At 33.2% G+C, this 13,164-nt stretch overlaps 1 protein-coding gene across 2 annotated transcripts in view; it reads left to right on the plus strand.

The window, feature by feature from the left end:
- The window catches only part of Edil3 (EGF like repeats and discoidin domains 3), a 417,822-nt gene that overhangs the window by 314,462 nt on the left and 90,196 nt on the right, over positions 1-13,164 (plus strand). For both annotated transcript variants that reach the window (XM_070031141.1, XM_070031142.1), the window contains one exon: positions 399-583. In XM_070031141.1, coding sequence (XP_069887242.1) covers positions 399-583 — 185 coding nt within the window. The remainder of the gene's footprint in view (positions 1-398; positions 584-13,164) is intronic.

A 13,164-nucleotide genomic window follows, 5' to 3' on the forward strand; every position in this document is an offset into this window, starting at 1 on the left:
ATTTTTAAAGCCACAATGAAATTGTTGAAAACGAGAGAGTAGTCATGAGCCTTCCAGTAATGAGACAGCAGAGAGTGTTTCAGTATTGTTTTCATTTTGCAAAAATCATCTATCACAGAAAAGTACTTTGAATTGTCTTTCTTGTTTTCAATTTTCCCAAAATATATTCAGACAAAATGACTTCAATTGGCTATCTTGTTTTTCTATTTTGTTTCAGATTTATTTCTGATTGTAGTCCTAAGCCACCCCCCCCCCTTTCTTTTTGAATATCCATGCTGTCTCTTTGGGGGACTGAATAACATTATGTTTAATCTTCTCTTGCCTATCTGAAATGAATGTGAAAAGGTTCCAAGATGATACATTATTTTTCTCATGGAGCCCATCTCATTTTCTTTCAGGCTGTTCTGAGCCTTTGGGGATGAAATCGGGACACATACAAGACTATCAGATCACTGCCTCCAGCATCTTTAGAACACTCAATATGGATATGTTCACTTGGGAACCAAGGAAAGCGCGGCTGGATAAGCAAGGCAAGGTGAATGCCTGGACCTCTGGCCACAATGACCAGTCACAATGGTTACAGGTAGGTTTTTCTGACACTATTTTACCACCTACTCTTCTGCCTACGAAGAGTATCTATTGGCTAGGTGAATATCAGAGTCATTATCTTTATCATAAATATGCCTTTGCCTTGAACTTACTTAACTTTTTAACATAGATTTTACTTCTGACCCAAAGTTGCTGGGTTACTTTTACTCTAGTATTGGTTTACAGTTGGTATTATCAGGTTGGCACCGAAGTTTGTGCTAGATTATACTATCTATAGGTCAATTGAGTCATACTTGAATGTATTTACATTTTAAATTTCATCTATTCCAATGTGTTGTATTAATATTGGTTTTGAAAGTGTGACAGCAGGAATTCAAGACACTGAAATTACAGCACTGACCTGCAGGTAATCTCCTACTATCCTAACTGTTATACATTAGCTCTTTAACTCTGGTTGCTAAGCAATGGAGCAATCTGATTACAGTCTCATCATACAGTTTGCTTATATAAGCAAATCATACATTCAGCAGAATCTACCATTTGCAAATGAAATAAAGTTACAAAAAGTGCTTGGAAAAGCAATGTTTTTGAAATACACTTACACAAGGGGTACTTATTAATATTGTAATTATCATGCATTTTAATACCACAGGATTTAATTGTAACAATTATATAAATATGAACACAACACTTTGAGACCTTTACCTTTCTATTATATTTCTACACCTCTTTCCTGCCTTCTACTTTTCCACCAGTATTTGAAGGGTTTTGGTTTTTATTATATTGTGCTTTTGTATAGACAGATATAAGCAAATAAGGTATAGATATGTAGATATATAGAGAGATATAAATATATCAGTATAAGGACTTATACACATATGTATGTATATATCATATAACTTTGTCATATTTCTTGTTTTATAGATGCTCAGCTGGAGCTCTGTTGAACAATCTCAGTAGCTACCAAACATGATATAAAATAATGTATGGCCTTTATCTATGAGTAACTTTGTAGATAGGGAGTACATATACACATACACACATATTATGCATATATAGAGAGAGATTATACATATATTATATATGCATATATAATATGTATCTAGATAGATAGAAAGATAGAGAGATAGATGGACAGACAGAATCTATCCAGATTCCAGTATAGTGCCCTGTCCTTGTATCAGTGCTCACAATGTTAAGGACATTTATTTAGCATGTTTACTTGTGAACTACCTAAGCAACATATGAGGTACCAGTAAGAAGTAGCACTGTTGTTGCCCATAGCATAATACTTGTTTCTTACAATATATCTCTTCTTGAGCTTACATAACCCCAAGATTTATTTTTCTCCTAGTCTGTATTTCCTACTGTCCTTCCTAGTCCCTCCTTCTCTAACTGTTATTCTGCTCTTAATGGCTTTTTCATCAACTCCACAGGCTCAGATTACATGATTTAGCAGACGCTGGTGATTTCAGCTACTCAAATGAGAATCAAGTGCCCTCAAATTATCCCTCACTGCCATTTGATAGGCTCTGCTGCCCCTCTCTTTCATGTGGGTGCCTGCAGAAAGTTAATCAGCTTTCCAGTTTCTAATGTACAAAATTTGTTTCTCAGGTTGGAACATATGATTGTGTGTATCTGTATGTAAATGTGCATGTGTGCATGATAGTGATTCTAAAAAAAAATATTTTTTTTCCCTTCTTTAAAATCTCTGAATTGGTTTCTCTCAGCCTGAGGGGGGGAAAAACCTAGATTCCCTAATATAGCCAGTAAACCTTTGCATGTTTGGCCCTATTTCATATCTTCCCATACTCTAAAATTTGCTTCCATTTCTCAGCCCAAACACTCTCTGTCTCTTCCAACTCCATCATAATCATCCTCTTCCTAGGGGAAGCAAATGAGAATTGCTCAGCATTGCCAGCTTTCTTATGATTAAAACTTTTAGCTACACATTGGATGTATCTTTCTCTGGGAAGGCTTTGGATGCCAGGTGCATCCTAAACTTCTCATGTATGTTTGCTCCTCTCTACTGTACTCTCAATTTATCTCTAAGGGAAATGTTCCAAGAACCCCAGTGGATGCCTCTAACTACAGACAGTACAAAACCCTATAAATGCTATTTTCTTCTCCTATATGCCTTGAAGCATTGCCACTTAGTGGCAGAGTTAAATTTGTCTGCCTGTTCTTTAGGCCTTGGTAAGTCTTGTGCTTTGGCTCTATCATTAATTAAAATAAACATCTTTTTCAACAGGGACATTTGGATATATTGCCAATCAATCTGAATATCAGTTGAGATGGCTTCTTATTTATTAATGGACAGTTAGCTCATGCAGGATAGAGACCCTAATCAAGGAGAGAAGGCAAGTCCTTGTATGACAGAGCAAAACAGGAATGCCATGGGAAACTTACTAAATATTTACTTTTGAACTTTCTGCTTTAGGTTTTCCCAGTAATTCTGACTATGAATAGTTATAATTTTGTAAAGTAAAACAACAATTTGTTATTATGTGATTATGTTCTCTATAATTCTTTCATGGCCACACTATCATAATTTATTGGAACTGTGTTTTCATGCTAGGTTGTATGCTTCATGAAGTGTTAGGCATTCCTGTCTTTGATAACTTTCTCGTGTTTTTTGTTTGTTTGTTTTGTATTTTAGTACATAGCCATCTATCAGTAACCATGTCTGACAAGTGGTAGGCAGTCTATATAGATTTGTTAAATGAAGGATTCTGTCGCAGAATGATTCCAATTGTGTATTTTCGTCTATACCTCATATACATTTGATCTTCAAAGTAAAAGGACAACTATGATATTCTCAATTTTTTGGAGGGGGGAGGATTAAGACTCAAACCTATATGATGCAAGACAGTATACTGGAAATGAACTTTACAACTTTGGGGGAGAGGAGTAAGGAAGGTAGGGGAGGGAAGGGACTATGGGACAAAAACAAGGGAAGGGGTTACAGTGCCTGACAAGAAATGTTTTCATCACCTTAGTCATGTTACTGTAACCCTTCTGTACAACATCTTTACAACAAAATAAAATTTAAAAAAAGACACAAACCTAGGGTTTCACACATGCTACGCAGGCATTCTACTATGAGTTACAACATTTTTAAGCTTATGAAAAGTGTTTTAAAAAGAAACCTCACATTTTTTTTATCAAAGAGCAGGGTTTTTTTTGACACTAGATCTAAATGTTAATAATATACAGCTTTCAGTTCTTATTTAGGAAAAATAAGAACATTTTTTACACTTGATAATAATAAACATGAAGTCCTTTTTGTTGCTATATTTTTAAATTGTAAATATTCAACTCATATCTCCATTTAACTGGGTAGATTTATTATTCCTGAGATATAAGGCCTTGTAGAATAAAATAAAATACTTTACAGCCCCAAAATACCTCAGGCAGCCTGGTAGACTCTAGAAATACTCATATAAAGGGATTGCCAATGGCATTTTTTAAGAAAGATAAGAATAAAACAAATATTTTTACATGAATCAGGATATGATTTTCAGTGTAAGCAAGCCTCTATCCATCACTTTGCTTGAGATGACTTTTCAACTATCTCTTTTAAGTCACTTGTATGCTGGAATCAATTGATCTTCTCGATGACAGATTTTCTGTCAAACCAAGGACCAGTTCTTACAGTAAATGTCTAACTTTTCTTATGTCAGAACATATCCAAACTTACCAAGGCAAACCAAATTGACATATTCCCTCTTATTTATTTATTATTTCTGACATTATGCACAAGCAGCTCCAAAACTGTGACTATTTTTAGAGGCTTTTTTTCCCCCCTCAAGAGAATGTCATCTGTTCAACTGTACATTGTTAGCAGTAGTGTTGGGTTTTTTTTTTGCTGAAAATTAACATTTTCATAAATGACATTGCCTAGAGTGATTTTTTGAACTGCTGATAAAAGGATCAATTTTTATCCTTAATTGAAACCCAAAACTGTGAATTTAATTGTCTTTTTAAATAAAATGCATCCATTTTGATCAATAATTTCAGAAAAGAAGCCATATCTGTCCTGCATTATTGATGGCTGGCTAATTGAGTTTTTAAGGCGTTTCTTTCAGATACTAATGACATGTGTCATTTCTAATGGAGTTTTATGTCAATTTAATATGCCAAAATCAAATCGGACATATTTGCAAATACAATAGTACTAAATAACAACTGCTCCCAACATTCTGACACTTAATTGTAAGATATTTGGATGAGTTTCATATTGTGGTAACCCCCACTTCTAATCCTGAATCACTGGCCTCCAGAATGCTGTCAGCCTGGTCCTGACCACAGCTGAAGAATATCCCCATTCCTAATCATCTTTGAGCTTCTGTAAACTGTCACCTACTGGAGGTTGGTGCTGTTTATGCTCCTCCCAGGATGAGGCAGTCATTGGCCAACCAAATAAAATTCCTTGTCAACTTAAACTGTGCCTTCATGGATTTTCTTGACTTTGAGGACATCGCAATATATTCTTAAAAAAAATGTTCTATACGTTTAAATACTATTTTATTCTTATCATTATGCAAATATTTCCCCCAAATTTTATATAAGATCAGAATAGCTGGAAATCTCAGGTAAATTATTCTGTGTTGCTATTAAGACATAATCATGTAACTTATTCATTTTCTTGGGCTACTGAGGTGTTTCTTCTTTGCTGGCTATTTATTTTTACAGTTGCTTTGTTTTGTTTTGAGCCAGTAATGGGATTTGAACTCGGGGCCTGGGTTCACTTCCTCAGCTATTTTGCTCCAGGTTAAGGCTCTACCACTTAAGCCACAGTTCTACTTCTGGCTTTCTGTTGATTAATTGGAGATAAGAGTCCCATGGACTTTTCTGCCATGGCTGGCTAAACCCAATCATTAGATCTTAATCCTATGAGTTAATGAGGATTCTAGGCATGAGGTACTGGCACCCAACTTCCTTGGGTTATTGATAATCATGAAATCCTCGAGCTGTTTCTATTTGAATATAGCAAAAAAAAAGGGGGGGGGAGAAAAAAGAAAAGAAAAAGGTCCATACATAGTTCTGTGTGGGCCCTTCCTCAGACTTCCAGAAGAATAATCTATCACTTTGATATAAATAATGTTCTCCAGAAATGTAAAATGTAACCAAAAGTTTAAACAAAAGAACCTAGTAATGTATTTTGTAAAATCCTGTGAAAGTTTAACTATATTTACTGCCTTTAAAAAATACCTTCCCAATTCCTTTTGTTGTACATTTTTTTATTGTAAACATGCTGTACAGAGGGGTTACAGTTACATGAGCAAGGTAATGAGTCCATTTCCTTTTGAGCCAATACCTTAAGTAAGTGTTTTACACTAATTATTCCTTATTTATCACCGAACAGTCCTAAGGTATGACTACATTAGGTTGTAATACTTTTTATAAAAATAAAATGTTATAACACATGTTAATATTAAGGTAGTAATTTTTAAATAACATACTGTTAGCTTCTATGACTGATGTATAAGTAACCAGGCCAAAATATGCGTTGATTATAAGACAGTTTAAATAAGAGAAAGAGTATAGAGGAAGTACACAGTAGGTACTTCAGGCTACATGAGACTTTTTCTCTTTCATCAGTGCCTAATATAGCCTCAGTATAAAATGATTTGATATCATTAATTATAATAAAAATTAAGATATACTTTGATATACAAAATGGAATTTCCAATAAGATAATAAAATATGGGATAATGTATTGTTAGATAAGTTGAAAGTGTATATACAATACCCAGGGTACCAAAGTCAAATACAGTGACAACAGGGGACAAAGCATAGGGGAAAATCACAAAAGAAAAAAAGAAATCACATAGTACATTAAAAATAAAAATAGCAAAGAAAAACTTCTTGCTTTCATATCTTGTAGTTCATTTCACTTAGCATCATCTTATATGGTGATATGTACATAGCTATTGAGCTATTCTGCTCATCTGCTAGGATTATCCTAGTCATATGCTAATTATTACAAACGAGGGAAATCATGTGATCTATGTTTCTTTGGGTTGGGGAAGAGAAAGAAAGCAACAAAATGGTGAGACAAAGGACAAAGGGTGAACCAATGCAACAGGGGTACTCACAAGATAATTTGTTGGAAATGAACTTTACAATTAGGGGGTGGCTCTCGGAGGAGGGAAAGTGGGAGAAAAATGAGGGAAGAGATAACAAGTTTGATAAGAAATGTATTCACTTCTTTACATATGTAACTGTAACCCCTCTATACATTACCTTCAAAATAAAATAAAATTAAAATTAATAATAAATAAATTAAATAGAAAATAAAATATAAATTAAAAATAAAAATATATTATATATAATATATATGATATACAATAATTGAAAATGGCAAATAGTGTTGCTAAGTTACATAGATTGTTAAAGGTAAATTAAAAATTTGAAAGGCTTATATTGGGTAATATCAGACTTTTTCTAGACATAGTAAGAATGAATATTATTTATTTAAAAATGAATGAATATTAATTACTTAAAAATAAGCATCATGACATTTGCAGTCTGAAATTTTTAGTAGTATGATCATTGATGTTATATCCATTATCACCAATTTCTGACAGTTTGAGAAAATTGGCTTTTTATTTATGATCAAAGTAGAAAAACTGATCAAAATTCATCATAAAATTAAGGAACAGTGACATTACTTAAGATAATATTAAAAATTATAAGTTGCTCTGACTTATTTTTGGTGTGTTTCATGGAGCAAAACAGGAAATAATCTGAGACTGGACTTGGATTGATTGTAAACTTATTATGAAATGACATAAGAAATTCTCCTATCATGAACACATTGCCTTTGTTCTTATTGCCTTATTGGTGATTATATAGAAAATGGATAATTGGCACCCAATAAAGAAATATGTTAAAAATTAATAAAATATAATATAATAATGTTATGTTGTACCTTGGAGATGGCCTTTATCTCTATTACATGAGACATTTGTTAATTTGCGGTAGCTGGCATACCATTTCAACCAAATTAGTAGAATTAATAGAGCTGTTATACTGCACATTTTAAATGTTGACCTTTGTCAGAACTGCATCTAACCCAACAGAGCTTCACTTCAATACTAATTTTGTGGAATAGTGTAAGACAGCAATTGAATTTAAGCTTTGAAATTAAATAAGCCTTATTTAATTTAGGCCATTTCAGATTTATATAAAAGGAATGCTCTGGCCATTAAATTCATAACTCTTTAAAAGCTATTGGCTTCTCTTGCCCTCTGGACTGCTTATTTACACAGTATTTGAAGCAAAGACTTTCAAGGTTCAAGTGTCCACTAAGCCTTTTGGAATGTTTGTGAAGGAATATTCAAAACTGTTTTTGAGTCACCTGTCACAAGAAAACACAATACCAGATGCAAGTACTTCAATGATACAGTCAGTACAGTGTCTTCTTATATAGGTTAATATAACTGCTTTAATTATTATAATTCCAACATTCACAAATAAACCAAACTAAGAGATGTAATATGCCTCTGTTTAGAAGCTGTATTCGGAACTATTGAAAACCTTAAAAGCAGGAATTTTAAAAAGAGATTACACAGTATGTCTCCTCATATTTTTTTTTACCATAATAGCCATTGAATGAGTTTTTATTCCTTTAAGTGTAAATTACTTTAATTAATGATCTAGTAGTTACTGTAATAATAACAAAAGTGGCCATTAAAATGACCACTTTCTGCTCTAAGACTATGAGTTAAAAAATATGCCAGTGGGCAAAAATTAGAATTTAGAATACTGTTTCCAAGGTATTTTTAAGGATTCTTAAAGAAAATTGAAATAAATATGTTTTATCTCAGTGAGATAAACTTGCCTGTTTTATAATAGCAAATTTGTGGAGTCAGAGGAGCTTGCTAATATTGCAAGTCAGTCGACAACAGAGATAGGATATTAGATTAGATTCGATATTTACCACAATATTTATTTGTCAACTTGGTAAAGTGGAGTGACTACATTTGTTAGGAGATATTTATTGAAATAAGATGTGCTTTGTTTTTACATTCCTGACCAGCTCAGCTCCTGCTATTTACCTTGACATTAGCAAGTGTTTCTGATATTTCTGTGGATCTTTTTAGTGGTTCTCTGTGATGTTGAGAGAGATGAATGTGAATAATGAAAGTGGTGATATGGATCAAGATACTTTGTACTCATAAACTGAGAATATTGAGTTGAAGAAATAATGATAATGATAATAATAATAATAATAATAATTTTTGTTCCTCCACTTTAAAATTTTTATGTATCCTTACTGCACTAGTCACCAGCAAATTTACACATATCAGAATAAAGCAAAGGGAATAAGATGAGTTGTTATAATAATTTCTTCCCACACCCAGTAGTGTTTTTGAGTGCTGCTATACCCAGCATCAGTACTCTACTTTGCCTTGGATTTCTCAGTCACTTTTTTTCAAAGCTAATGATGCTCTAATGAGTAGGTCTTTCAGTTTTCTTTACATTTATGGTTGTATATATCTTTTATTTACAAAATATTTATATGTTAGGTAATAAATGCTAAGAAAAATACATTTTATAGGAAATATACATTCATTAATTTTTTTCATCAATTAACTACCACTTATGTTGGGAAAATGTGTCTCAGAGAAGCAACATCTAAATATTTTGTAACTTGTTTGTTTTACGCTAATAGTAGAATATGTTAAATTTAATAGCAATATGTCTCCTGAAAAGTGAAAGAAACCAGGCCATGTGCTTTTCTGTGTTAACCACTGATCAGATTCTTCTTTGAGTTCCTTTAAGATGCGGCTATATCCTATCCATGAAATGACAGCAACAAATGACTCATTTTCTGTCATTAATTTATAGCTCAGAAGAAATACACATATAAATATCCTTAGGTAGGACAGTTTAGAATCTCATTTTCAAGCCTACATAGACATGGTTTTCAAGTCCCAAAAATAAACTTGCAGGAATTACATGACTTAATTCTATAAATGACAGGACATAACCCCAAACTCCAATTTGTCCTGAAAAATGTTCAGATGCTTCATTCAGCGTTGCCTTTTCTTCATACCAGTGAAAGATAGTGTATGATTGATGGCAATTCTACATTAATGCAGAATTCATATTATAGTAGTCTCCATTGTACATTAGAATAGTATACAAAACTTAAGCAAACATATTTTGTTTGCTTATCTTGTTGATAAACAAGAACCCTAAACTATGGAAATATGATTCTACCTTCTAGGTTTTCTTCATTTAACAAGGCACACTGGAGTTTCTTTGAATAACAGATTTATGGTGTTCCATTTTTTTTCTGTCTGCTTGCTCAGTGTTTTCTGAATCAGAAAAAAAATTAATGAAGCATGAATACATGTTCCTATTTTCACTTAGTAGAACATATTCATGTGCTCGTTTGACTACCTTTTTGATGCTAGGGAAAAGATAATACAACATGAGAAAGAGCAACCGATATTTACCTAGAACCATGATTAATCCTTACCTCTTAGAATGCCTTGTTTTATACTTTTAAAATAAAAAACAGATGAGCTGGTTTCTCGCACTTCATCTCCAATAAATTACTCAGAAAAAGCCAGAAGTGGCATAGTGGCTCAACTGATACAGTACTGAGAAAAAGAAATAAAATCAGCACCCAGGCCCTGAGTTCAAGCCTAGCGCGCGCGCGCGCGCACACACACACACACACACACACACACACTCACACACACACACACACACACACACACACACACACACACACGATGAAAATCTACAGTAATGATATTCAAGATTGTATTATTAGGGAATGGTATGTGATTATTATCGCTATGATATGAACAACATAATTGCAAGATTAAATGTGATTCATAAGGTTTAAACTAAAAGAATAAAAGCAAGAGTATTTGAATGTTAGCTTTGTCTCCCTCTCCCAATATCCTACTACCTATTAGCTACCAAGCCTCTGTTTCTTTCATGAGAAGCAATGCAGAATTTTAATCCCCAAAGCCATAGAGTTTGATGTCCCTTCCTGAGTATCACAGGACCCATCTGTTCTGTTAGACATATGTCTGATGTTGTAGGAGGAGCTGTAATGCAAGATAATGGATCTAAAGTTCTTTAGAATGTAATGCTAAATATATACGTGTGTGTATGTTTCCTACAGCTGTCCCAAACTCCTTAATGGGAAATAGGGACTATTCTAAAAATGAAACAGCATCAAAGCTCAGATTGAACAAAAAAAAATGTGCACAACCAGCTGCTTGTATCTTCCTGCATCTTGGGTATCAAAGTCATTTTCTCCAAGTGTGGCTTGAAGACCTCCTACATTAGGAGAGGCATAAACAAGCCAGAATTTAGGACCTAAGTTGCCATTCCAGAAATTCTCATGCTATATGTGACTTCTATACAAAATATTATTAGATTGGGGAAAATGGAATTATTTACAAGTCACAGTTTTACTGGAGCTTCAAATACATACATATGTAGAATTTGAAGTTATTTGAATATGAATCTAATTGCAGAATAGTATTAAAGGTAATAATGTATGGGGATTTCATGTATATACATATTTCTGTTATTTCTATATATTGGTTTATATATATATATATATATATATATATCCCAACACTTTATTTGAGATTACATATAACATATTTATATACATATATAATTTGGAGTGTATATATAAGTTGAAATATAATATATAATTTAAAAGTGTTTAAAAGTACTAGATATGAAAATGTTAGCTATAATTGTATTGATCATAATGACTCAGTGCTCAGTGAAAATATATAAGATCTTTGAGTTTCTTTTCTTTTGTATTGAGTTTTGAACTCATAGCTATAAGTTTGCTAGGCAATGCTCTACCATTTGAACTATGTTTTTGGCTTTTTCATTTTAGTTGTTTTATGGATAGCATGTTAGGCTTTTTGCATAATCTGACCTTGGAGGTCAGGAATTATGGATTTCAGCCACTATAGTTGGCTACATGACATTTTTGGGACTTTTTTTATTGTAAAAATGCTACAAAGGAGTTACAGTTACATGGTGATGAGTACATTTCCTATTGAGAATTCTTGCCTCCTCCGTTGTTTTCCCCCTACTGTCCCTTCCCTCCCACCTCCACAACTAAAAAATTATATTAAGTGAAGTAAGCCAGGCCCTAAGAAACATAGGTCCCATGGTTTCCCTTATTTGCAATAACTAGTACCTATGTAAGACAAGCAGAAAAGGCCAAAAGCTGTGTACATATAGCCGTATAAGATGATGTGAAACAAAATGAACCCCAACATAGGGACACAAATATCTTTTTTCTTTCTTGCTATTGTTTCTAATGTATTTGTAATGTAACGTGATTTTTTTGATTCTTTTGTATGTTCCTCCCCCACGGTATAACCCCTGTTTTTGCTGTATTTGATGTTGGTGCCTTGCATCTTGTGTATATGCATCTCTAATTCAGGGAAATGAAGGGAAAAAAAACAATATGCTTAAGTAAGGATGCAGGTTGACCCATTATAACAATGAGATGTACAAAACACTATGTTGAAAACAAACTTTACAACTTTACATGACATTTTTATCATTTAATCATCTTTATCATTCTCAAATAAAAATATAGGAAATTAGTTAAATTTTAATTTCAAGTAAATGATGAATATTTTTAGTTTGAAGTTATGTAAAATATTTCAGAACACATGCATATTAAAAAACATAGTTTATCTGAAATTTAAATTTAATTAGGCATTCCATATTTTATTTCAGTATATCCAGAGCTCTATTTTCATTCTACCACATTTGCTTCCTCCCCCCGCCGCCCTGCCCCCCCCCCGGCTTGGTATATCTAATTAAATGAAGTTATGACATAGTGATTATTTTTAAGCCAAAGAAAATGATTTTAGTAGATTATTTGTAACTGCTTTGCACTGCATCTGGTTAAATATCAGTATGTCTGAGAGTTTACTAATTTCCAAGCAAAAATTCTTAAGTGAGCTTCCACTTCAAATTGCTAATCTTCATATTATTCTGGGGGAAATGAAACTGCTTTTTTATTTTAGGTCTTCTGCTCTTAGTGAAATGCTCAGATGTCTAAATCTATATATCAATCTGGGTGGTAAACTCACCTAATCAGTCCCTCTCAATATAGGAGATCTTATTGTAATGCTTTCCGCCTCAGGAATGTTTCTGAGTGACTGAATGATATTTTGGATCTTGTGTCTATAATTTGCAGAAGTTGTGACTAGATGACATTTAAGAGGCTTGGAGGAAACTAGGCGTGAGGAAGATAGAGTAAGAGAAAGGACACATTGTTTAAGCCACATATCTAAAGTAAACACATCATAACGTAAAACAAAACAGCTGATTTAATGAGGCCTTGCGGGAAATTCAAGGAGGAGTCAAATCCTTCTAATATCGGAATTTTGGAACCATCTGATGAGAAATGGAGGTACAGGCTGAATTCAGGCATGCCCTCATCTACAGCATGAGGACAGTTACTCTAGAGGAAGAAGTCGAGAAGAATGTCAGCAAAACTAGCTTCTCAGAGCTCACTATCCATAATAATAGGCAAGCCATACTAACCAACAAGAGGTAAAGCATGCAAATAAAGATATATTTTTGAATTAT

The sequence above is a fragment of the Dipodomys merriami genome, unplaced genomic scaffold, assembly GCF_024711535.1.
Source record: "Dipodomys merriami isolate MVZ:Mamm:240054 unplaced genomic scaffold, mDipMer1.0.p SCAF_20, whole genome shotgun sequence".
NCBI classification, from domain to species: Eukaryota; Metazoa; Chordata; class Mammalia; order Rodentia; family Heteromyidae; genus Dipodomys; species Dipodomys merriami.